Raw genomic sequence first — 25,132 nt, forward strand, 5'->3', positions numbered from 1 at the left:
TTTTTTTTTTTTCTTTCTTAACATATATTGCATTATTTGTTTCAGAGGTACAGATCTGAGATTTAACAGTCTTGCACAATTCACAGCGCTTACCAGAGCACATACCCTCCCCAGTGTCCATCACCCAGTCACCCCATCCCTCCTCCCGCTGCTGTTTTTTTTTAAAGTACTCTGCATCTAGATGTTATGACCTATATAAATCAAAGTTCACTGCTTAACCAAGAGTCTATGATTCATATTTAATTTTTACCACTTAACTCCTTGAAGATTTTAAAGTATTTATATAGGCTCTGGCACAAATTGGTTTCTAGTTATCACCAAACAGATTTAAATGTGATTGTGGAAGATTTTGCAAGCATTTTCTTAGTTTAGGTTTATCACATTTTTCACATCCTAAGACCATCTCATACCACATAGCAGTTTAGGATTTTTTAGATTCATATCTACATTATTGATAAAGCACAATAAGACTGACCTTATGTGCCTTAATTTCTTTCCTTTGCAGTTTTTGTTTTCTTCCCCAATGAAATGACATTTTGGTAGTCTTTCAATCAGTTGACCTGTCGTGGTCAGATTGTATGACTAATCAACAAATGGACAACTCATGAAAAAGGGGTTCTGATCCCAGTGGGGTTACTACTTTTCTATGTAAAGTCTGGGAAAGCCTCTTAACCTCCATTTACCTCTGATTCCTCATCTGGGAACCATGACAGCAGAACAATACTGATTCACGTGAGGCTGAGCATGTTCATGGAGCTTCAACAAAACAGGCACTGGAGTTTTTTGTTTTTGTTTTTTTTCCAGCAAGTCCAATGGGACAGACTGAGGCTGATTGAGAGCGAAGCTTCTCGCACTTTACTGTTGATATAGATCACCTGGGGTCTGTTCACTGTAGAATCCCATTCCATAGGTCTGGGATGGGGCCTGAGATTATGCATTTCTATCAAGCTCCAGGTTAATGCTGCTGGGTCTTGAATCACACTTGGAGTGGTGAGTGGTTATAGAAAAGGGCTTGGGGGCACCTGTGTGGCTCAGTCGGTTAAGCGACTGCCTTCAGCTCAGGTCATGATCCCAGGGTCCTGGGATCAAGCCCTTTGTAGGGCTCCCTGCTCAGCGGGGAGTCTGCTTCTCCGTCTGCCCCTCACGCTGTTCTCATGCTCTCTCTCTCTCTCAAATAAAATCCTTAAAAAAAAAAAAAAAAAAGAGAAGGGCTTGTGTTCTCTATTTGGAATCTGAAAATAAGAAGGCTCTTGGATGTCAAGAATGGTAGTCTTATTTTTTAAATTTTTTTATAAAGATTTTATTTATTTGAGAGAGAGTCGGGGAGAGTGCACAGAGTGGGGCATGGCAGAGGGAGAGGGAGAAACAGACTTCCCTCCAAGCAGGGAGCCCGACACGGGGCTTGATCCTAGGACCCTGAGATCATGACCTGAGCTGAAGGCAGACACTTAACCAACTGAGCCACCCAGGAGCCCATAAATGGCAGTGTGTTTTAAGTGGACTGGAGAAAAAGTACAATAGTATCCTCTATGAGACACCTCCCCAAGAAACAGACAACTCTGTTTTTTAGCCCCATTGACTATTTTACTTTGCTTTGATCCTGTGTCTTCTCTGAATTGCTAAGGTACCCACTGTTTGCACCACTCATTTAAGTCACTTAATGGTAGTTGATCTCCTATTATTCAACTGTTCTATAATGTATCTTGTGTCATCTCTTTAAGATGATAAAATCCTAGCATAGGGTGATGGTTTATGTTACACCTTCATATCCTTGTTCCAGCTATTGCTGCCTAGCACACCATTCCAAACTCAGTGGTGTAAAAACAACCATTTTTATTTTGCTCATTGATTCCTGTAGGTCAGGAATTTGGACCTCTTGTAGTGGGGACAACTTGTCTTTGCTCCACAATGTCTGGGGCCAGTGGTGGGATAGTCAAAGATTGTAGGTGACTCGATGGCTGGGAGCTAGAATCATCGATTTGTCTTTACTCACGTATTTCGTAGTTGATCCTGGCTCTCAGCTGGGACACCAGCTGGCTGCTCTCTGAGACACCTGTGTATGACCTCACCACATGGTAACTCTGTTGAGCTTCCTCACAGCATAGCAGCTGGGTTCTGAGAGCAAGTCCCAAGACAACAAGGTAGAAGTGTGTGACATGTTTATAATGTAGCCTTTGAAGTATTATTTCTGCTCTACTCTTTTGGTTGAGTTGGTCACATTGTAAGAAGGTCAAGTGGGATGGGAGATATTGTGGTCATTTGTGGCAAAGACCTTTTCCCTCAATCCCCACATCACTTAGAATAGTGTTGAACACATGGCATGAACTCAGTAAAGACTGTTGTGTGAATGAGTGGCAAGTAATTTTAACACTCAGGTGGATGAGGACCAAATTCAAAAATTCACTTCAGATATGAACAGATTACCCCATGAGACCCAAATAAATATGTGCTTTCACCTTTTATAGTTATTAATACTCTCTTCTCAGTACTCATTCTGTTTCCAACATGGGAATCTCTGAACTTATCAGTAAACTTCTTAAAGTCTGTGCATTTATATATGTCACTGTATTGTCATACTTTTTTCCCTGCTCTAATCAGGTGGACTGACTACCCATGTCATTCTTTTGGACTCTAACCAGCAGCTGGTTAGAGTCTCTAAAATGATTGTCCTTTGTTAGGCTCAGTCCATGGGATGGTGGTGCACATGAGGACATAGAGGTGATCAGTCAGATCACAACCATTTGGGCAGTTGCTATACAGCACATTATGTGTCACACTGGGGGAATATCTGTGGCCAAACCAGAATGGTGACTCTGTCCTTAGTTTTATGTGTATTATGTATGTTTATCCTCATCCCAGGACATCTTCATATCATTTCATTTATGTGGTGGGAAAAAGCAAAAACAACCCCTCTTCCATAAGTAAGATGTTGAGGTGTTTTAGCCAAATTACTAAAGCTTTCCAGACGAGCAAGAATAATTTGTATCTTTTATTTCATTTTAATACAAATATAACTCAACATTTGTTTGAGTTTTATTTTTTTTAAGATTTATTTGTCAGAGAGAGAGCACGAGCAGGGGGAGCGGCAGGCAGAGAGAGAAGCAGGCTCCCCGCTGAGCAGGGAGCCCGATGCGGGACTCGATCCCGGGACTCCAGGATCATGACCTGAGCTGAAGGCAGTCGCCCAACCAACTGAGCCACCCAGGCGCCCCTATGAGTTTTATTTTTAAGAGTATTTTAATTTTTTCCCCAGCAGAACACATTTCTGATTTAATAAAAATTAATGAGAAAAGTAGCATTTATTTATTTATGGCAATGTAGGTTAACCTGCTTCTATTTTAAAAAGGGTGACTTTAGCTAGTTCTTTAAAAAAAAAAAAAACCTTAAATATTTAACAGAAGGAGAAAATGTGATTACATGGGCTTTTCAGGTATAAAAAAATAACAGTGTCGGCCTCCAGTATATACTGTGTCCTTCTGAAATTCCTAAAGCAGCTAAAAGTAATTTAGTCAGATCATTTTACACGGTCATCTTTAGCATCCTATGGCCATTTTCTGCTTATTCAATGTGAGAAGAGAGAAAGCAGTAGACAGAATTTTAGTTTCCAACAGCTAATTCTAGTGGTTATTTGCTATGATGAAAAAAAAAAAAAAAAGCAAGCAAGCAAACTAGCCTCCATGGCATTGGGGTGGATGCTCCGAGTACATCGTGAGCCCAGGTAGTGATTCCAAGGCTGCGCCAGGTACGGACGCCAGTGCTAATGCAAGGCTTGTGCCCCCATCCCAGGACCGCCCAGCGCACGGAGCAGTCCGGTGTTACTAGTTTATGCATCGAGAGTACGGGCCACCGGGACAGACACTAGCTCTGTGTTTTTGCTGAGCACTTTAGTGCTTTGATGTTTATTATTCAGACAGACCAGCAAGATGTTTCTTAGAACTTGTGGGGGGGAAAAAAAAAGTACCCCTCTGGGGTTGGTTTAGGATAGGTCCTCCCTTCTGTCTTGCACCCACCCCACCCCCATTCTCCTGGCCCGGAAAGCATTTTTCCCGCCAAGAGGTAAATGCAGCTGGCAGAGCAACTTGGAAGGACTGAGTTGACCACCATGGACAGCGACGTGAACTTCCCTGGGTGCTCCTCGGAGACAGGTGTGCTGCAGTGGGAGTGGGGTGCTCACTCAGAGTACCTTGCGGTCGTGGATCCCCCCAACCTGCCTCAGCCTCTTACTCTGCTAATAGAGCCCCTCGGTCTGTCCTCCAGTACACGCTGACCAAGATGATTTTGACGAGCCTGTGATGTAATACACATGAATTCTTTCCTTCTTCACGGTCAGAATCTCCTGGTCTTGGCCTCGGAGCACACTAGGGCTTCCTGTTGTGCCTTCCGTGGAACCATTCCTTGCTGAGGCCCCTCTGCTCTCAGGGGGGCCGTCTGTGTCCTGAAGGGTACACCAGTCTGGCAGTATTTCCCTATTCCGGGCGACAGGAGAAACTGGAGTAGCTCAGCCTGTCTGGGCTTTTCTGTAAGCAGCGTTTAACCACATTGTCCTCGGCAGATGCAGGACCCCTTTCCCGCACTGCGGGTGCCGGCTGCTGGTGTCGCAGTGCTGTGAGGTCACAGTCATGCAGGAGGGCAGCGTGTGGGCCTGAGCTAGGAGCCCAGACACCTTGGGCCTTCTGGTTCGGGCACGTCTCGTCTCCAAGTGGGACTCAGCTCACCCTGAGCCTTCCATTTTCTGGTCTGTAAAGGGGCCAGGAGCGTTTGTCGGAGCATCAGTAATAGCTGTGCCCTCTGCGTGCTCCCCAGCAGACGTCGTTTCTCTAAGCGTCGGACCCAGCTTTGGCAGTGTGGTGCAGGTTTGCTGGCACGAGACCGACTGGCAGCAGCAGGGAGGGAGCATCATGTCTGTCTCACTTGGATTCGGCCCTGAGGACTCACAATCTGTTTTCTCTGCAGTACCAAGTACCTTCTCACTGCTCAACAAAGGAGAGTTAGCAGAGTAGGTTAGGCTTCCGGACCACCCATTATTTACCCTTGATGAACCCCTTCTGCTGCGAAGACAGTGAGTCTGGGACCTTTGTCTCAGGAGGGCAAGTGGCTTCCGAACAGAATGATGATTTGGGAGACCACAAGACTGAATTACTAGTAATTAGACAGTGACTAAATAACCTGGTTGGAAGTTTGATTAGCATCTGCCAGATTTTCCTCAGTCAGGAGGGAGTTAGCACCAGCAGTCTGAGAGCCTGATTTTGTGTTTATTACTACAGTGACTTTGCTTTTTAAATCACTGGGATTGTGCCACGGAAGGATGTGGAAGTGGCGCGAGACTGTACTTTGAGGCAGGACAGGATGTTCTCCTATATAAGTTCTGCCCATTTCCATCTAAAACACATACCTGCACGCATTTCCTTGGGTGACTACTTCCTGTTCCTCTTCATGGTGCGATTTCACCTAAATACTGCGTGTCCGCCGGTATCCAATTGCGGGCCCCCAGAGAAGGCTGGAACCTTGGGGGAGGCAGCACTCTTCAGACGAGGGCAGACTCTGGAACTTACCAGGACCAGCACTCTGAGTGCCTCGGTCTTGACGCGGGGAACCGGTGGCTCACCCCGGTGTCGACCTCTGCAGTGGTTCTCAAAGTGTGTCCTCTGACTGGCAGCATCACCTTGGGGATGCCAGTCCCCCCCCCCACCTTGCAGCTACTGAATCAGAAACTCCTGGGGTATGGTTCAGAAATCTGTTTTAACAAGACTCTGATGCAGGTTAAAGTTTGAGAATCATTGTATTATGTAGCAATAACTGTTTCATTTATCTTTTTATTGAGGTGTGATTGATATATAACATGTTTCAGGTATACAGCATTATGATTTGATATTTACATTAGCACAAAATGATCATCACAGTAAGTCTAGTAACATCCATCACTTAATATAGTTACAAATTTTTTTTTGTAATGAGAACCTTTTTTTTTTGTCACGAGGTGTGTTTTATTTTCATTAAATGTACAGATAATTTGCTATAATATCCCAGGGCAAACCGGAGAATTTGGCATTCCGACTGGGGGGGGGGGGTCCCCTCAGAGACCCGCAGGCTGGTGGTGTCGGCACGGAGTGCCCGGGTTCACAGTGCAGCTTGTCGCTCGTATCCATCTTGCAGGTGGCTCTTCTTCCTCCACATCACAACTGGGGTGTCTCGAAGATGATGGGGTGTGCAATGAGAACTTTTAATAAGATTTACTCTCAGCAATTTTCAAATATGCAATACAGTAATATTAACTTGTATAATACATCCCCATGATTTATTTTATAACTGGACGTTTGTATCTTTTGACCTCCTCCGCCCATCTAGTGCCCCCTCCCCCACCTCTGGCAACTACCAGTCAGTTCTTTGTGTCTGTGAGCTCGTTTTCTTTTCTTTTTAGATTCCACATATAACTGATAGAATAATTGTTCTTTCTCTGACTTATTTCACTTAGCAAAATGCCCTCAAGATCTATTCATGTTACCTCAAATGTAAGATTTTCTTTATGGCTGAATAACATTCCATTGTGTTTATATACCACATTTTCTTGATCTCTTCCATCTGTCAACGGACCCGTGGGTGGTTTCCGTGTCTTGGCAGTGAACGTGGGGGTGCATATATTTTTTCAAGTTAGTGCTTTTGTTTTCTTCAGATAAGTACCCAGACGTGGACTGCTGGATCATATGGTAGGTTTTTTTGTTTTGTTTTGCTTGTTTTTGTTTTAAGTAATCTCTACCCTGATTGTGGGGCTTGAACTCATGACCCCGAGATCAAAAGTCACATGCGCCACTGACTGAGCCAGCCAGGTGCCCCTGGTCATTCTATTTTTAATTTCTTGAGGAATCTCCATATTCTCTTCAATGGCGGCCGCACCAGTTTCCATTGCCGCCAACAGTGCACAAGTTCCTTTTTGTCCACATTCTTGCCACCACTTGCTACTTCCTGTCTTTTTGGAACAGCCATTGTAACAGGTGTAAAGTAGTATCTCACGGGGGTGTAACACACTGATTTACAGATGTTGAACCATTCTTGCATCCCTGGAACAAATCCCACTTGACTGTGATGTATGATTCTTTCAGTGTATTGTTGAATTCAGTTTGCTAGTGTTTTGTTGAGGATTTTGCATTATGTTCATCAGGGATATTGGCCTGTAATTTTCTTGGGTGTCTGGTTTTAGTATCAACATAATCCTGACCTTGTAAAACGAGTTTGGAAGTATCCCCTCCTTTTGTATGTTCTGGAAGAGTTTGAGAATGGTGGTATTAATTCTTCTTTAAATGTTTGGTAGAATTCACCAGTGAAGCTGAGTGGTCCTGGACTTTTGTTGGAAGGTTTTTGATTTCTGATTCAATCTCCTTACTAGTTGTTGATCTGTTCATAGTTTCTATTTCTTCATCATTTATTCTTGGCAGGTTGTATCTTTCTAGGAATTTGTCCATTTCTTTTAAGGTGTCACATTTGTTGGTTTAATTGTTTAGTCTCTTATCCTTGGTATTTCTTGTAGTATTGGTCCCAACTTCCCTTCTTGCATTTCTGATTTTATTAATTTGAGTCTTTTCTTTTTTTCTTGGTAAGCCTAGCTAAAGGTTGTCAATTTTACCTTTTCAAAGAACCAGCTCTTAGTTTCATTGATCTTTTCTAGTGTCTTTTTAGTCTCTATTTCATTTATTTTTACTTTGACCTTTGGTATCTCCTTCCTTCTAACTTTGGACTTAATTTGTTTTTCTTTTTCTAGTTCCTTGAGGTGTAAAGTTAAATCTTTGGAGAGCTTTTTTGATTCTTGATGTAGGCATTTATCACTATAAACTGCTCAGAACTGCTTTTGCTGCATCCCTTAAATTTTGGTATGCTACATTTCCATTTCTCTCAAGGTAGTTTCTGATTTCTTCTATGAGCCTTTGGTTGTTCAGTAGCATGTTGTTTAATCTCCACATATTTGTTAATTTTCCAGTTTTCTTCCTGTAATTGATTTCTGGTTTCATACCACTATGGTTGGAAAAGATGCTAGATATCACTTGCGTCTTCTTAAATTTATTAAGACTTGTTTTGTAGCCTTATAATCTATCCTGGAGAATGTTCCATGTACTCTTGAGAATATGTATTCTCTTCTATTTTTTTTTTTTTTTTTAAAGATTCTATTTATTTATTTGAGAGAGAGAGAATGAGAGACAGAGAGCATGAGAGGGAGGAGGGTCAGAGGGAGAAGCAGACTCCCTGCTGAGCAGGGAGCCCGATGCGGGACTCGATCCCGGGACTCCAGGATCATGACCCGAGCCGAAGGCAGTCGCCCAACCAACTGAGCCACCCAGGCGCCCTGTATTCTCTTCTAGATGGAATGTTTTGTATATGTTAAGTCCATCTGGTCTAAGGTGTTGTTTAAAACCAATGTTTCCTTACTGATTTTCTGACTTGGATGATTTATCCATTAATGAAAGTGGATTGTTAAAGTCCCCTGTTATTATTGTATTACTGTCTGTTTCTTCCTTTAAGGTTAATATTCCTTTATATATTTAGGTGCTCCTATGTTGGGTGCATTATTTTTAAAAGAATATATTTTTTTAAGATTTTATTTATTTATTCATAAAAGACAGAGTGAGAGAGAGGCAGAGAGAGAAGCAGGCTCCCTACTGAGCAGGGAGCCGGATGTGGGACTCAATCCCAGGACCCTGGGATCATGACCTGAGCCGAAGGCAGATGCTTAACCATCTGAGCCACCCAGGCGCCCTAAAAGAATATTTTTTAAGTAATCTCTACACCAAGGTGGGGCTCAAGCTCACAACCCTGAGATCAAGAGTCACACACCCCACTGACTGAGCCAGTCAGGCGCCCCTGCTTGGCACATGATTATTTACAAATGTTATATCCTTTTGTTGAATTGACCCCTTTATCATTATGTCATGCCTTTTTTGTCTCTTATTAGTCTTTGTTTTAAAAGTCTTTTTTGTCTGATGTAAATATAGTTACTCTGGCTTTCTTTTGGTTCCCATTTACATGTAATGTATTTTTCTATCCCTTCACTTTCAGTTTGCATGTGTCCTTACATCTGAAGTGAGTCTCTTGTAGGCAACATATAGATGGGTCTTTTTTCATATTGCCATTTTGTTCATTGTTTTCTGGCTGTTTTGTAATTCCTGTTACTTTCTTCTCTTGCTCCCTTTGTGATTTGATGATTTTGTGGTATGCTTAGATTCCTTTATCTTCTGTGTACCTACCATAGGCTTTTGCTTTGTGGTTACCATGAGGCTTACATATAACAACTTATAAGAGTCTACTTTAAGTTGATAATTCAACTTTGAATACATTCTAAAACTCTACACTTTTACACACACCCCCAATTTTATATTTTTGATGTCACATTTTATTTATCTGAGAGCGAGCGAGCGAACAAACACGAGCAGTGGGGTGGGGGGAGGGCAGAGGCAGAGGGAGAAGCAGGCTCTCCGCTGAGCAGAGAGCCTGATGCAGGGCTCAATCCCAGGACCCTGGAATCATGACCTGAACCAAAGGCAGAGGCTTAACTGACTGAGCCATCCAAGCGCCCCATTAAATTACTTTTTAAAGGTTTATTTTAGAGAGTGCACTTGTGAGTGTGGGGAGGGGGAGAGGGGAAGCAGACTCCCCACTGAGTGTGGAGCCTGACTCAGGGCTCTGTTTCACAACCCTGAGATCAGGACCTGAGGTGAAACCAAGAGTCAGACACTTAACCAGCTGAACCACCCACGTGCCCCTTTGATATCCCATTTTACATCTTTTTATCTGGTATATCCCTTTACTAGTTATTGCGGTTATAGTTATTTTTACTACTTCTGTCTTTTAACCTTCATAGTAGCTTTTTTTTTTTTTTTTTTAAGATTTTATGTGTCAGAGCGTGCACACACAAGCAGGGGGAGGGGCAGAGACTGAGGGAGAAGCAGGCTCCCCACTGAGCAGGGAGCTCCATTTGGGACTCGATCCCAGGACCCTGGGATCATGACCTGAGCCGAAGGCAGCTGCTTAACCAACTGGGCCACCCAGGCGTCCCCATAGTAGCTTTATAAATAAGTGACTAATCTACCACCTTTATATTATTCTAAATTTTACTATATCTACCTTCACCAGTGAGATTTGTACTTTTATGTGTTTTCCTGTTATGAATTAGCACCCTTTCTTTTCAGCCTAAAGAAGTCCCTTTAACATTTCTTGTAAGGCCAGTTTAGTGGTGATGAACTCCTGTAGTTCGAAACTCTTTCTCTCCTTCACTCCTGTATGACAGCTTTGCTGGGTAGAGTATTCTTGGAAGTGTTTTCTATCACTGCCTTGAATCAGTTGTGCCCCTCTCTGCTGGCCTGCAAAGTTGCTGCTGAAAAATCTGATCGTCTTATGGGGGGGGGGGGTTCCCTTGTATGTAACAAGTTCTTTTGCTGCTTTTAAGATTCTCTCCTTGTCTTTTAACATTTTAACAGCTTAATTATAATGTGTCTTAGTGTGTGTCCCTTTAGGTTCATCTTATTTGGACTTCTCTGAGCTTCCTCGATCTGGATGTCTCTTTCCTTTGCCAGCCAGGTTAGGGAAGCTTTCAGCCATTATTTTTCCACATAAGTTTTGTGCTCCTTTTTCTTCTCCTTCTGGGACCTCTGTAATGTGAATGTTGGTCCACTTGATGTTGTCCCATAAATACCTTAAGCTGTCTTCACTTTGTTCATTCTTTTGCTGCTTGATTGTATCAGGTAGTTCTCCCATTGAAACCCTCTGGTTTATTTTTCAGTTCAGTTAGTGTGTTCTTCAGCTCTATGATTTCTCTTTGGTACTTTCTTACATTTTCTATCTGTTGAAGCTCTATGGTCACTCTTCTCCCCAGTTCAGTGAGCATCTTTCTGACCATTATTTTGAACTCTTTTCTCAGGTAAATCACTTATCTCCATTAAGGACTTTTTCTGAGATTTTATCTTGTTCTTTCATTTGGAACATATTTTTCTGTTTCTTCATTTTCCTCGATTCTGCATTTGATAAAACAGCCACCTCTCCCAGGCTTGAAAGGAGTGGCCTCGTATAGGCGATGAAACTTAGTATTCAGTACAGCCTTCTTTTTGGTTTTCTCTCAGACGTTTGTGATTGTCCCAGCAGCCTATTTATTTTTAGTGGCTCCCAGTCATTGCTTGTGTGACAAGACCTGTCAGTGTTCTAAAGGGGAGGATGTCACTCAGCAGCTTTTAATATATGCAGATAAACATAGTCCTGTGGGACTGCAAGTGTCAGTCTCCTTGGCCAGCAGAACCCAGTGATCTAGAGGTGTCCCCTGGACAGCAGTAAAAAATCAGGACACCAGACAAGTGTACAATTCCTTTCCAGGAGATACTGGACACTTGGAGTGGGGCAGAGGGAAAGCACAAAGATGGCGTCCCCTGGCTTTGGTCCCTGGAGTGAGCCCAGTGGCCCCCAGGCGTGTGCCAAGGCAGAAGCCTGCCCTTGAGGCTAAAGCTCCAGGACAAGCAATAGCCTTTTTCACAGAAAAAGAGTATTTTTTTTTCCCCAGTTGGCTGGCTGTGCCAGTGCCCTGGGGGTGGTGGCCAGTGAGAATGGTCTCCTCGTTTGTTAGTCTCACGGGGCCCAGGAACGCAAGCCCTGCTGAGCACCAAGCTGGCAGGCAGTGGGTGGCCCCTGGCGGGCAGCCACCAAAACCAGGGCACAGACACATGGAGAAGCTCCTGTCTGGGAAATACTGGCATCCTGGAGAGGACTGCAGTGGATGCTTACATCCGTGTGTGTTTAACTTAGACGCCTGCCCCTCAGGCCCCAAGCTAGAACTATTTTTAAAGCTTTTAAAAAACGTTAAATACAAACATGTCCTATGATCCAGCCCTTCCGCTCCTGAGTGTTTAACCAGGAGAAAGGAAGGCGTATGTCCACACAAATACCTACACATGAATGTTTTACGTCACGTTATACATCAGCTTTACTTGTAATAGCCTCAAACTACAAACAACCCACTTTCCATCAGTAAGTGATTAAACCACGATGTGTCTGTGCCATGGACCAGTACTCAGCAACGAAAAGGATGAACTGTTGATATATGCAGCAACATAGAGGAATGTCAAAATAATTATGCTGAGTGAAAGCCAGGCCAAACGAAGAAACAAATCCTTTCAGGAGGATTCCACTATATAAAGTCTAGGAAATGTACACATAGTGACTGAACATCATTGCTTGCTTGGCAGGGGCTAGAGGGTGAGGGAGGGATGAATTAAAGGAGCATGAGGAAACCTGGAGGGGGTGATGGAGAGATTTACCATGTTGAGTCATGGTGTGTGCAGTGTATGCACAGAATTCAAAACTCATCAGGTTGTACACCTGGTCAAGTGGTGTGTCAGTCACACCTCAACAGGGCTGTGAAAGTACTTGTGATGGTTACCTGGGAAAAGCAGAGGGACAGGGAGGGGAGGAACACACTGGAACAGCGCTTATTGGTGCTCATCATGTCGTAAGTAAACGAACAGCTAAGAGGTCCAGTGTGGAAGAGAAGGTGCAGGCTCCGAGTGCCGTCCGGCCCCTGCGGCCCCAGCAGCCGCCGCTCGTGCAGGTCTCCCTGCGTCTGGCCGAGCCGCTGAGCGGACCGAGGGCACAGGGAAGACGCTCTAGCTTGGTCTGCATCTTTCCCAGGCCCCGTGAGCAGTGCCTTATTACATTTCCTCTCAAAAATTTGCCTTTGTTACGGCCAAACCTGTACGTACAGTTGTTACATCATGAGTTACATGTCCTTAACAAAAAGCTGAGACTGCGGTTGCTATTTCTTACTGGTACGTTCTTTAGTTAGCATGCTTTCCACTTGCTGGTTTTATTCCAGTCAAACCCAGTTTAGTAATAAAACCCAGGAGGAATTCTTTTGAACTTCCTGATTGGCCACATTGTTGCCTCCTTGTCTTTCTGCAGATCTGATTTGTATCCACTGTGATCAGCACTCTCAATTAGGACTCTCCAGATCCTGACCCAGGACTGCCGAGTAACCAGATTCCTCACAAGTGAGTTGGCTCTGGCACCACCTTTGTCTGTGGCACTGAGGATGTTCTTGTCCAACTGCAATCATTTCAGGGGCCCCTAAGGTACCCTGGGTGGGGAGGAGCACATTTCCCACAGGCCCAGACTGTACAGTAGTGTGAGGAAGTGATCTAAAATCTCAGGAAACCAGTATTTTCTATTTCTTTTGTTACTGGTGTCCTATATAGACATTATATAATATTAAAGTCTTTTAAACACTCTACTGAGAGAAGGTAGATCTTCAAATATTAAACTAAAATTTAATTCCAGCAAGCAACTGAAGCCCGTGGGATTCGTCTTGGAGTTGAGAACTGGCTGAGGAAGGTGATGTTCTCATTTAACCACACCCAGGGTCAGGTCAGCTAAAACGCTCATGAACTTAGACTAATGTATTTTTTTAAGATTTTGAGAGAGAGAGGGTGCACATGAGTGGAGGGAGGGGCAGGGGGAGAAGCAGGCTCCCCGCTGAGTAGGGGACCCTGGGATCATGACGAGTTGAAGGCAGATGCTTAACCGACTGAGCCACCCAGGCGCCCCTAGACTAATGTATTTATTAAAAAATTAAGTAATCTCTGCACGCAACGTGGGGCTCAAACTCACGACCCTGAGATCAAGAGTCACATGCTCTACTGCCTGAGCCAGCCAGGCACCCAGTAGACTAATGTAAGATCATGGCCTTCAAAGTGCCTGGGATTATTGCCATGGAAATGCCACAGCATGTTACTATTTAGTGATTAATTTATGAATAGTGATTAATTTATGAATGATGTATTTTATTTATTTATTTATTTATTTTTTAAAGATTTTATTTGTTTGACAGAGAGAGACACAGTGAGAGAGGGAACACAAGCAGGGGGAGTGGGAGAGGGAGAAGCAGGCTTCCCGCGGAGCAGGGAGCCCGATGCGGGGCTCAATCCCAGGACTCTGGGATCACTACCTGAGCCGACAGCAGATGCTTAATGACTGAGCCACCCAGGCACCCCTGAATGATGTATTTTAGAGTGTGAGAGTATGTGGAGGGGGGTGTGTAGAGGGGGAATCTTAAGCAGGCTCCACACCCAGCCTGAAGCAGGGCTCAGTCTCATAATCCTGAGATCACACAGTCAGATGCTCAACTGACTGAGCTACCTAGGTGCCCCTTAGCTATTTTTTTTTTTTTTAATAATAAAGGGCTAAGGTGACCATATGTCTTGGCTTTTCTGTAACTCATTCTGAATTCATTATCTTTTCAGTTTATAAAGGCAGTTCCTTGAATATATTACCTAATGTATCATTTTTATACTTTGATATCTTTGTAAGATCTCTATGTCTAGAATTAGGTTTAGGAAAATATAGTCATCATAGCTATGGAACTAGGCAAGAGGTATATGAAGGCACATGGCTCTTGGAGCAATCAAAATTTCTAATTTCTTCCTAATTACCAGGGAGCACCACCACCCCCCCCCCTTCAAAAAGAGCAAGGCCCTGCAAGATTGTTTTTCAGGAATCAGTTGGGCATGTTTGAGTTTAGAATTATTTCTAAAATAGGATGACTATTTCCATTTACACCCCCCCCTTTTTTTAATAGAATCACCAGAGAGCTGAGTTTTAACATGGATTTTACATGTTGTCTTTGACTGCTTTTCCTGTTAATCAGTAGAAAAGGATTTATCTACATCCTTGAAAAAATGAACCATTTCTAATCCTTTCACCTTCCTAGTCTACAAAACTAGGGAAGGCTGTGATGCATCCAGAATCGGGAGCATTGAAAGTACTGACTGATACCTATGTTTTTCAGGAAGGAGACGGTAATTTTGGATTCCTTGGTGGAGGAAAACCAAACCCTCTGGTCTTGCTTCCAACGATGCAAGTGTGATCGCTGGCATCTTCATGAGCTCCAGAGGTCACAGCACACTTCCACGGACTCTCATGGCCCCTCGGATGATTTCTGAGGGCGATGTAGGAGGCATCGCTCAGATCACCTCCTCTCTCTTCCTGGGCAGGGGCAGCGTGGCCTCCAACCGGCACCTCCTGCAGGCTCGTGGCATCACCTGCATTGTTAATGCTACCATCGAGATCCCCAATTTCAACTGGCCCCAGTTTGAATATGTTAAAGTGCCTCTGGCTGACATGCCTCATGCCCCCATTGGACTGTACTTTGACACGGTGGCCGACAAGATCCACAGCGTGAGCAGGAAGCACGGGGCCACGTTGGTGCACTGTGCCGCGGGGGTGAGCCGCTCGGCCACTCTCTGCATCGCTTACCTGATGAAATGCCACAGTGTGTGCCTGCTGGAGGCCTACAACTGGGTGAAGGCCCGCAGGCCCGTCATCAGGCCCAACGTAGGCTTCTGGAGGCAGCTGATAGACTACGAGCGCCAGCTCTTTGGGAAGTCGACAGTTAAAATGGTACAGACGCCGTATGGCGTAGTTCCAGACGTTTATGAGAAAGAGTCCCGACACCTGATGCCTTACTGGGGGATATAAAGCCACCAAAGCCTGCATCAGCAGCCCCTTGAGCAGAACCAGCATCTGCTACACACCGTCTGCTCCCCTCTTCACCTTTCTTTTCAAATGGTTGACTTCTGGTTCTCCCTGAAGTGTTTTTTACACTGGGTGTTCAAGTTTATTTTAAAAGCTAGGGAGGGAGGGAGGGAGGGGAAGAACATGAGGGGAATGCACACATTGCTAGTAACATTTTTAAAACTAACAAACATTTTGGAATAGTGTTTATGAAAATCTTTAACTGGCTTTTAATCATTTTTAACAATTTGAACAGTTTAATAAACTGTTTGGTTCTGCTGTATTCTGAATCCCATGCCTTTAGGCATCATGGCAGGTGCGGGAGGAGCTCAGTGCAAAAATCACTTTGGGTCCTGATTAACCCTTTAGAGACCAGCTTTGCCCAAGGCTGCCGACCAAACCAATGCTTAGGGACTATTTATACCAGCTTCAGTCTACTGGATTAGCCCTACTCTTTCCTTTCCTATTATTTAGTGACTCTGTAAGTTAAAAACATAAACCTTTATTATCTAGTTGTTAAGTAATTATAATGAAATCTGCTGCAAACACCCTCTTGGAATCATTGTGCCCCAGGACTATATTAGCATTATTTTTAATAAATATACCTGCATAACGTATTAGAATTTTTACTAAGAATGTCAGGGTGTGTGTGTGGATGCGTGTGTTGATGCTGGAAGAAAGATGCTCTCCCCTAACTGCGTTAGAATATGGTTCCTGTGACAGCTGTGAATGCTACTTAAAACAGACACCCCAGCTGGACTATGTCAGTGCGTCCGCCCTTGGAGGCAGGCAGATACTCATGCCATTCCCGATGCTGGAACAGTGTGAAACGGCATCGAGTGTGCACTCTGAGGAAGGGCCCTGTTTTCAGCTGTCTCTCCGTAACTGGAGTGCACCAAAGCGGGAGGCCTCCATCGAAGACACTGTTTAACAAACGCTATGCCTTTGCTGCATTAACACACACAAAAATGCCCTCGGCTAAACCTCAAGTGATAAGCAAATAACAATGGCTTCCTTTGTTGAAACTGGAAAATGTCACCCGTTTCACTGCTCCTAAAAAACCTGATGACATAGCTCCTCAGGGACTTGGTAGAAGTTTACTTGGTTCTCCCCTATTCCACACCCCTTACAAACTACTGGGAGTCCTCCAGCTGCCCTTGCGTTGTCACGATGCTGCCAGGTAGGTTGCAGCTGGCTTCTTCGCGGAATAATTTTCTAGATTTTTGGCCTATTTTGGCAAGAAGCCATAAATATAATGCCCATGGCTACATGTTTATATGTATTATATTTTCTAGATCTTACCTGGTCTGTGGCAGTGGTTTCCATCCAAATTCTACTTTGTTTCATACCATTTACTTTTATAAACATGCACCATTGTCTAAATAGGAAAATTAAAATGAAGTTAATAGTTTCAATGGGAAAGCAGAGGAACCCATAAATGCTACATCAGCACATGGTCAAACATCAGTCAAGAGAACGAAACAGTCCACGGCTGTGGCTTCTCTAGGATGAAGGCGAACTGGAAGTCTTGTAGTCTGTGGATTAAGAGTCCAAAAATAACCTCCATACTACAGGCAGGGAACACTTGGTGACAGATGTTCTTGGTAGGAAAATTTCCTGCAGAAATCCTGGCCAGCACCACGACTGTAACTAAGTACTTAAGAAGCCTAACACCTTATCTAAATGTCAGAGCTTATTAGTGGGTCACAAAGGAAGGTGTGTGACCCAGAGGGCGTTAGGGGAATTTCCGTGGTGATCCCTCGCGCCAAGCAAACATTGCAAATTTCTGTAATGTAAAGGTCCTATAATCTTTCCAAAGCTTGAGATCACACAAGTCATTAAATAAAAGCAGAAGCCATCCTTAAACGGCAAAAAATACATCCGTGCATACAAAACATGAAAATAATTTAAAATATGCAACCTATAGAGAGTGCTAACTAGTAGCCACAGACAAAATAAAGCATGGCTAGTAACACACCCTGTGCCTCTTCTACCTCAAGCGCGTCCAGACAAAAATCAGATTACACAGGGGCGCCTGGGTGGCTCGGTCGTTAAGCGTCTGCCTTCGGCTCAGGTCATGATCCCGGGGTCCTGGGATCGAGCCCCGCATCAGGCTCCCTGCTCGGCCGGGAGCCTGCTTCTCCGTCTCCCACTCCCACACTGTTCCCTCTCTAGCTGTCTCTCTCTCTGTCAAATAAATAAAATAAAATCTTAAAAAAAAAAAAAAAATTACACACGGCCCTAGAATGTTGAAAAGCAAAACACAATACCAAAAGAGAAGAGCGCTTACTAATCACCACTCAAGCGGTGGGGCTGAAGCCGCCTGCACGACTCGTGGTACGGAAATAAGTAACCTTGGTTACTGTTTCCAGGGCCACTGGACTCGGCCAAGAAGAGCCGAGGTGAAGCTGAATGCAACATGGAGCCATTCGAATTAACTTGTGTACATAAAGGACACGCAGTATTATTCCACACTCCCGAAATCCTTATTGGTGGCATGTGAGTGAACAGATGCTACAAGGGGGAACTATTTCTCGTAGCCAAGGCTTCTTGGTGACGTCTGCTGTGTCCTCCCGCACCTCCCATGGACTGACTAAACCCCTCGTGCTTGGTAAGGCCAGCGGCAATTAGCTTACATCCTGGAATCCAGGAATGGAACCATTCTAGTTAGGTGAGCATACTTTTGAAAATGTCATTGACACAGGCCACAGCGACACAGTAATAGTCCATATGGCATTCCCGAAAACTCTCCGCACCGTAAATTCTGCCGAACTGGGAGACACTCTTACTGCAGGCAAAGGTCGATTCTGTTATCACGGTTCCTTATGGAATGTATAAGGTAGATTAGAAGCCTGCTTGAATCCTGGGGCCCTGAGGAGACGAGGTGCTGCTCAGGCTGACGTGGAGCACGGAGGCCTCAGGGAAGCCTGAGAAACCGGCCCACTTGGGTGGTTACTAACACTCCGTGAGCCCCACGGAGGACAACAACCCTGAGGGTAATAATTCAGACAGCTGTGTCAGCTGGAGATGAATCTGGAGCAAAAGAGAAAAGCAGATTCATCTCCTCACTTCTCTGCACTCTGGGGCACAGCAAGGTAAAGCAGAAGCCTCAACAAGAGCTGTTCAACGAAAACATTCTATTCCTTTCCTGGAGAAGATGGAAGCTAATGGGTGTAAGATGGAACACAACAGAATCCCTTCAAGTTTTGTCCTGAGAAGGGAAAACAATCTAATTAGTGATGTAAAGTAGCTATTTTATAGACAAAACTAATTTGTTCAGTTTATAAATAAAAACTAACTCAAGGTCAGACAGCCTGAGTCCTACAATGTGAAACACAAGATTCAGAGTCTCTTCATAAAGCACATAACTTAGAATTCAGAGAAATGTATGTCCTAGTTTGGCCTATTCTTCCCAGGACTTGACGATCCTTAACCATTTGGCTTTTTTTTCCCCCCTACTGATTTTATGCATTCAGTTTAAGTGGCAAAGAAAGTTCCCTATACCAGACAGCAAGCATGAGCCTTCTAGAATGCCATCTATTTTAGAACAATTTTCCTCCACTGCATCTAAGTCTCTCCCGCTACCGTAAATAGCCATCTCACTGTTTACCTCAGTAGGCCAGGAACTCTGGCTTCTAGCCCGAACTAATTTTCAGGTCTCTCACATAGATACTTCCAAGTCGGCAGCACCGGTCCCTGCACCACCATTTCTGGAAGTTTGGACACAGGCCACTGCAAAGAGGTTTCATTCAGCTGCCTTTCCAAATCTTGTCTGAACAAAAGGACCACGTTCACAGTCTTTGAGGTAAACCAAAGTTTTCTGTGGAGGCTCCTAAGAGGAAGGCTATTCATCCTGACACACAAGGATTTGGGTCTTTGTCAAAATGAACATTCAGTCCATTGCAAAGTGCCCAAGCATATTTGGAGGAAAAAGTCTTCTTGAAAGTTGACAGTGTTAGAAATGAACAAAAGGAGAATTGGTTCAGTTGTGACAGTAAAGTTGGTCAATCTACCCTCACCTACCTGCCCTTGTTTTGTCCCACGGAGACGAGCAGAAGTTTTTCTATAAAAAGAACATCAGTGGACTCTGAGAAACAAACTGAGGGTTCTAGAGGGGAGGGGGGTGGGAGGATGGGTTAGCCTGGTGGTGGGTATTGAGGAGGGCACGTTCTGCATGGAGCACTGGGTGTTATGCACAAACAATGAATCATGGAACACTTCATCTAAAACTAATGATGTAATGTATGGGGATTAACATAATAAAAAAAATCAGTTGAATCACCATTTCCCCTTTTTATTCATGTAGGTATTGACAAACTAAGTGTGGGTAAGTGCATTCTACTTCACAGGCCGACAGTGTTCTAGATCGGAGGAAGCCCTGGCTCCAAACATGCTTGCCAGCTGCGGTCCTGGAACTGCTTTTTCTTCAACCATCAGTTCTTCACAGTATCAGTCCTGCAGCAGCAAGTCATTCCTTAGAGAAAACTGTGGTCCACATTTTCAAACATCGTACCAGAGTGAGAGATAAGTTAGCAAACTTCTGGTACCACGTGCAGTCTGGGCAGGGCTATTTTACCTCAAGCCCCCAAGGCCGGCAGTGGGACCACAGGGGACAAAGGTCGTCTGTAGGAAGGCCTGGGATCCCAGCAGCTCCTCCTCCCTGCTGTGGCTGGGGGGGAGTCTTCATACAGCTTCTGGAGGCGAACCTTCTGTTTCTTGCTCCCTGTCACCTCACGGGGTGTGAGGGGAAAAACCCCCAACCACCCAGTAGGTACTTTGTCGAGGAGCTCTTCAGAGCAGATCAGGCAGGATGAGGCCGGGAGGTTTAGGTTCAACACAGTTGATCCAGAAGTTGGCACAGCTGGCGTGATACTGGTGTCCCCCGTAGGCCAGCTTGAAACCGTCTGTCTCTGAGCTGAACGCCTGCCGGAAGGAGAGGGACAAGTGGGGCAGGTCAGGCTGCTTCTGCAGCCAAGCGCCGCTCGCTCGGCGGCCAGCACGCACAGCGCTCCGGGCCGCACGCCGAGCAGCTCAGACAGCCTAAGAAGCTGAGCAGGGAGCTACAGCAATTCAAGTGAGGAAGTTCTTCGCTGCTAATTAAGGGTCTAAAAAAATCTTTACCATTAAACCCAGTTTCAGCCAAAGGAGGCCAAATCTTTCACAGAAAAGGCAGACAGAGGTTGAACCGGGGGAGACCATGGGGGGTGGGGGTGTTCATTATATGGGGAACTGACACAGCCAAGGGCCGAGGCTGATTTTTACCCCTCACTGTGCCGAAGGAGGCCTGCCCCGAGGCTGGCCGTTAACTATGCGTGCGATCCCCCACCGTCCTCCCATGGGAAAGACAGGATTGAAAGTGAAAGCTCCCGGGGACTAATGCCACTGGGGCCTGATAACTGAATCAACATAATTAAAAAGTCCAACCAGGTACAGGGTTTGTAAAAAGAGATACTAAAGCACGTAAGAATTACTCCCAGATGACTAATGCTTACAGGGAAGTCCCACTCAGCCAGTCCTAACCTCAGCTCCCCGGGGGTTTTCTAAAGCACTACAAGTAAACAGAACTCCGAACCCCAATTTGTTTTTGTCTGATAACTGCGGAATCCTGCTGCTCTTTGATTTCATTCTCTGTGTCACAACTTTGTCTTCCAGAAGCTGCTCCATCTGTTACCTTGTGCATCACGGAGAAAAATGCCCGCAACACCGGAAGCCAATCATGAGCTACAAGTGCGCAAACAAGACACAAGCGCCCCCCACCGCCCCAGACACACCCGTTGGTTAAATCAAACATTACGGGAACAGACAGGCCTCGGCAAAGGGCTCCCGGTCAGAACAGTTCAGGATGGTGGCGGAATCAGTGGATTTGCCTTCCACACTCAAAACTGAGATGGAGACACTAGGATAATGTGTGACCAGTTCGTACTTTTTTAGGGTGTTCTTCTGCAGGCTTCTCTTCTTTCTGAAGTAACGCCGAAACCATAAGGTCAACAGAAGTCCCAGAACAGGGCCTCGTGCCTCCAAGTGAAGCCTCCCACATTTATTTATTTATTTTTTTAAAAGATTTTATTTATTTATTTGAGACAGAGAGAATGAGAGACAGAGAGCATGAGAGGGAGGAGGGTCAGAGGGAGAAGCAGACTCCCCGCCGAGCAGGGAGCCCGATGCGGAACTCGATCCCGGGACTCCAGGATCATGACCTGAGCCGAAGGCAGTCGCTTAACCAACTGAGCCACCCAGGCGCCCGAAGCCTCCCACATTTAACCTCCTCTCCTCACCACCCCGCTGTGCTCAGGGCGCCGAAGGGAAGGCCTCTGCCCCCGCCTCACGCAACCGCTCCCCACACTGGCCTTTTGTAAGGACCGAGGTACTTCTGGGTCCGATTCCTGGGCTTCATCAAAATCCCCGCCTGCGGTCACAGGCCGGGCAGGAAGGGGGCCAGACAGGGTGGTCCCCGGAGGTCACGCGAGGGAGGCGCTTTGCCAGGGGCAGGGGGAAGGCATGTCACTTACCCGGCTTCTGGAGTCCACGTTTAAAAGGCACACGCCACAGGCAAGTTCCTGAGCATTTTTAATCCCAGGCCGTAGCATACAAGAGGAAAAATCCAGGGAATTTTCATCGGGCTGTGAGGACAAGACAAATGGGTAAGGGCGCAGCAGTTCTAAATGCTGCTGGCTTCACTCCCAATCACTCAGCCCCAACAGATCTAGCAGCAAATTTTCACTTCTGATCCCATCAGTACAATTACTCCATTTCCCAAACGTTTACTGGGTACCGGCTGTGTTCTAGGTGTTAGGGGTGCTAGCATGAGCAGCAAGCGGTCTGTCCTCTGAGAACTCACAGTCCAGGGTGGGTGGCCGGGTAGGTACCAGGCGACAGGTGACAGAAGAGCTGCACTAGGGCACACGGGCTGGGCGGCACCTACTCCGACCCAAGGGAAAAAGAGCCTGATGGCAGAGGATGCTTCCTAGCACTTAGAAACACCTTGGCTCAGTTTCAAGAGGTATATGCTACGTGAAGGGGACAGGAAAGGGGAGGTAAGACAGGAGACGGTATTTATTCCATGCAGAACAAGCAACCAGGCAAAGGCCTCTAAGCAAAGATCGGCTGTGGGAAGAAATCTAGGGGGTGGGAGCCAAGCTTATGGAATGAGGTAGGAGATGGAACTCTAGCATGAAGGCCTTGAAAGGAATAAAGGAATAGAAGAGACTTTATCTTGGGAAGCCACTATGGGTTCTAACTGGACCATGACAGGATCAGGTCTGTCTTATGAACAGATCCCTCTGATTGCAGTGTAGGCAACCAATTGCGGATGGCAATCCTCAAGGTATGGGCCTCAGTTATGACACTGTTGTAAGTAGTGGTCCAGGAGACAGACAGTGAAGGAACTTAGAACTAGGGAAGCAACAGTGGGGGATGGAGAGAAATGGTCACCTGAAAAAGCCTGCGTGATGTGTGAGATGTGCAAGAAGGGGAGAGGCCTGGGCAGCCAACAGGATTTACCATAAGGCACATGAAAGGAGACTTATGTTTGGGGCTGGGGGCTGGGGATAAGAGTTCAGTTTGCTGGGACGCTTGGGTGGCTCAGTCGGTTAAGCCTTTGGCTCAGGTCATGATCCCAGGGACCTGGGATCGAGCCCCGCATCAGGCTCTCTGCTCAGCCGGGAGCCTGCTTCTCCCTCTCCCTCTGCCTGCAGCTCCCCCAGCTTGTGTTCTGTCAAATAAATAAATACAATTAAAAAAAAAAAAACAAAACAGAGCTCAGTTTGGTATATGCTGAGTTGGAACTGCCTGTGGGACAGCCAAGTTCTGATGTTATGTAAGCAATAAGACAGATATATAGTTCTAGTGCTCAAGACTGTGAGATTTAGAAGTTATCAGCTAGAAAGAGAAATATAAATACAGCATACAGCTATTATCAGTCCTTATTTGCTATGTATCACATCAAGCTCTTCACATGCATTATCTAATTTCTTCCTTACAACAAATCTGAAATAGGAGTATAGCCCAATGATTAACAGGGCAGGTCCGAACTTTGGAAAGCTGTTAATTTCTTTAAAAAATTTTTTTTCTTTTTTGGCGGGCAGCAAAGTAAGGTCTATTGAGGGACAGTAAAGTGACAGTACAAAGCTCCCAAGGAGGTAGGGGACCTGAAGGGGTTGCCCCTTTAAAAAAATTTTTCTTAATTTATTTAAGTAGTATCTACACCCTACAGGGGCTCAAACTCATAATGCCAAAATCAAGAGTCACATGCTCTACTGACTGAGCCAGCCAGGTGGTCCTGGAAAGTTCTTCACTTCTTTTTCTTCAAAAGTAAGCTCCAGGGGCGCCTGGGTGGCTCAGTCGTTAAGCGTCTGCCTTCGGCTCAGGTCATGATCCCAGGGTCCTGGGATCGAGCCCCACATCGGGCTCCCTGCTCTGAGGAAGCCTGCTTCTCCCTCTCCCACTCCCCCTGCTTGTGTTCCCTCTCTCGCTGTGTCTCTCTCTGTCAAATAAATAAATAAAAATCTTTAAAAAAAAAAAAAAAAGTAAGTTCCATGCTGCCCAGTGCGGGGCTTGAACTCACAACCTTGAGACCAAGATCTGAGCTGAAATCAAGACTCGGTCGCTTAACCAACTGAGCCACCCAAGCGCCCTGAAAGCTCTTCATTTCTTAAAAGTTAAAATACATATCTACTATATGAACTTATATGCAATTCCACTCCTTGATATTTATCCAAGAGAAATAAAAACATGTTAACCAAGTCTTGCACAAAAAGTGTTCACAGTAACTCCATTCACATTAGCCAAACTGGAAATAGTACATCTCTATAGAAAATGTATTAAAAACCCATGGTATATCAATACAATGGAATAGGACTCACTGATAAAAGAGATCAAAGTGATATAACAATGTAAATGAATTTTTAAAACATGCTAAGAAGTCAGACACAAAAACACATATATACTATGTAATTCTATATGAAGTTCTAGAATAGGCAACTCTATGGTGATAGAAGTCTATGGAAAATAGATCAGTGGTTATTTTTGGAATCAGATCATGGCAAGAGAGAACTTTAAGAGGTGATGAAAGCACTCCATAAATTGATAGGGTGTGGGCTTAGATGGCTAAATGCATTTGTTGAAACCGATTCAACTATGTATTTAAGATCTGTGCATTTCACTAAGTTACCCCTCAATTAAGAAAAACACTTGAATTATAAAACCAAAACAAAACAAGCCAAAAAAAAAGTTTCGGAAGAGTTGTTTTTTTTTTTTTTTAAGATTTTAAAGTAACTAAAAAAAAAAAAAAAGATTTTAAAGTAATTTTGACATCCAATGTGGGGCTCGAACTCACAACCCTGAGATCAAGAGTTGCACTCTACTGACTTGAGCCAGCCAGGTGCCCCAGAAAAGTTGTATTCTTTTTTTTTTTTTTTAAAGATTTTATTTATTTATTTGAGAGAGAGAGAATGAGAGACAGAGAGCATGAGAGGGAAGAGGGCAGAGGGAGAAGCAGACCCCCTGCTGAGCAGGGAGCCCGATGCGGGACTCGATCCCGGGACTCCAGGATCATGACCTGAGCCGAAGGCAGTCGCTTAACCAACTGAGCCACCCAGGCGCC

General features: G+C 44.9%; 2 protein-coding genes and 1 long non-coding RNA gene across 15 annotated transcripts in view; 1 reads left to right on the forward strand and 2 right to left on the reverse strand.

Moving 5' to 3' along the window:
• The window catches only part of DUSP14 (dual specificity phosphatase 14), a 24,457-nt gene extending 8,309 nt beyond the window's left edge, over positions 1-16,148 (forward strand). For both annotated transcript variants that reach the window (XM_081805337.1, XM_081805338.1), the window contains 2 exons: positions 12,925-13,013; positions 14,807-16,148. In XM_081805337.1, coding sequence (XP_081661463.1) covers positions 14,899-15,495 — 597 coding nt within the window. In that variant the 5' untranslated portion in view covers positions 12,925-13,013; positions 14,807-14,898 and the 3' untranslated portion in view covers positions 15,496-16,148. The remainder of the gene's footprint in view (positions 1-12,924; positions 13,014-14,806) is intronic.
• Positions 16,149-19,804: 3,656 nt separating this feature from the next.
• The window catches only part of SYNRG (synergin gamma), a 72,291-nt gene continuing 66,963 nt past the window's right edge, over positions 19,805-25,132 (reverse strand). For all 12 annotated transcript variants that reach the window (XM_031027450.2, XM_081805323.1, XM_031027445.2 and 9 more), the window contains 2 exons: positions 22,041-22,151; positions 19,805-20,454 (listed from right to left, as the gene is read on the reverse strand). In XM_031027450.2, the coding sequence (XP_030883310.1) occupies positions 20,323-20,454; positions 22,041-22,151 (243 nt within the window). In that variant the 3' untranslated portion in view covers positions 19,805-20,322. The remainder of the gene's footprint in view (positions 20,455-22,040; positions 22,152-25,132) is intronic.
• Positions 20,921-22,034, reverse strand: LOC145717374 (uncharacterized). Its single transcript, XR_014140551.1, has 2 exons — positions 21,780-22,034; positions 20,921-21,559 (listed from the first exon to the last, which is right to left on the reverse strand). It is a non-coding gene; the product is annotated as an uncharacterized LOC145717374 (long non-coding RNA).

This window comes from Leptonychotes weddellii, chromosome 15, assembly GCF_054177405.1.
Source record: "Leptonychotes weddellii isolate Sample4059 chromosome 15, ASM5417740v2, whole genome shotgun sequence".
NCBI lineage: Eukaryota > Metazoa > Chordata > Mammalia > Carnivora > Phocidae > Leptonychotes > Leptonychotes weddellii.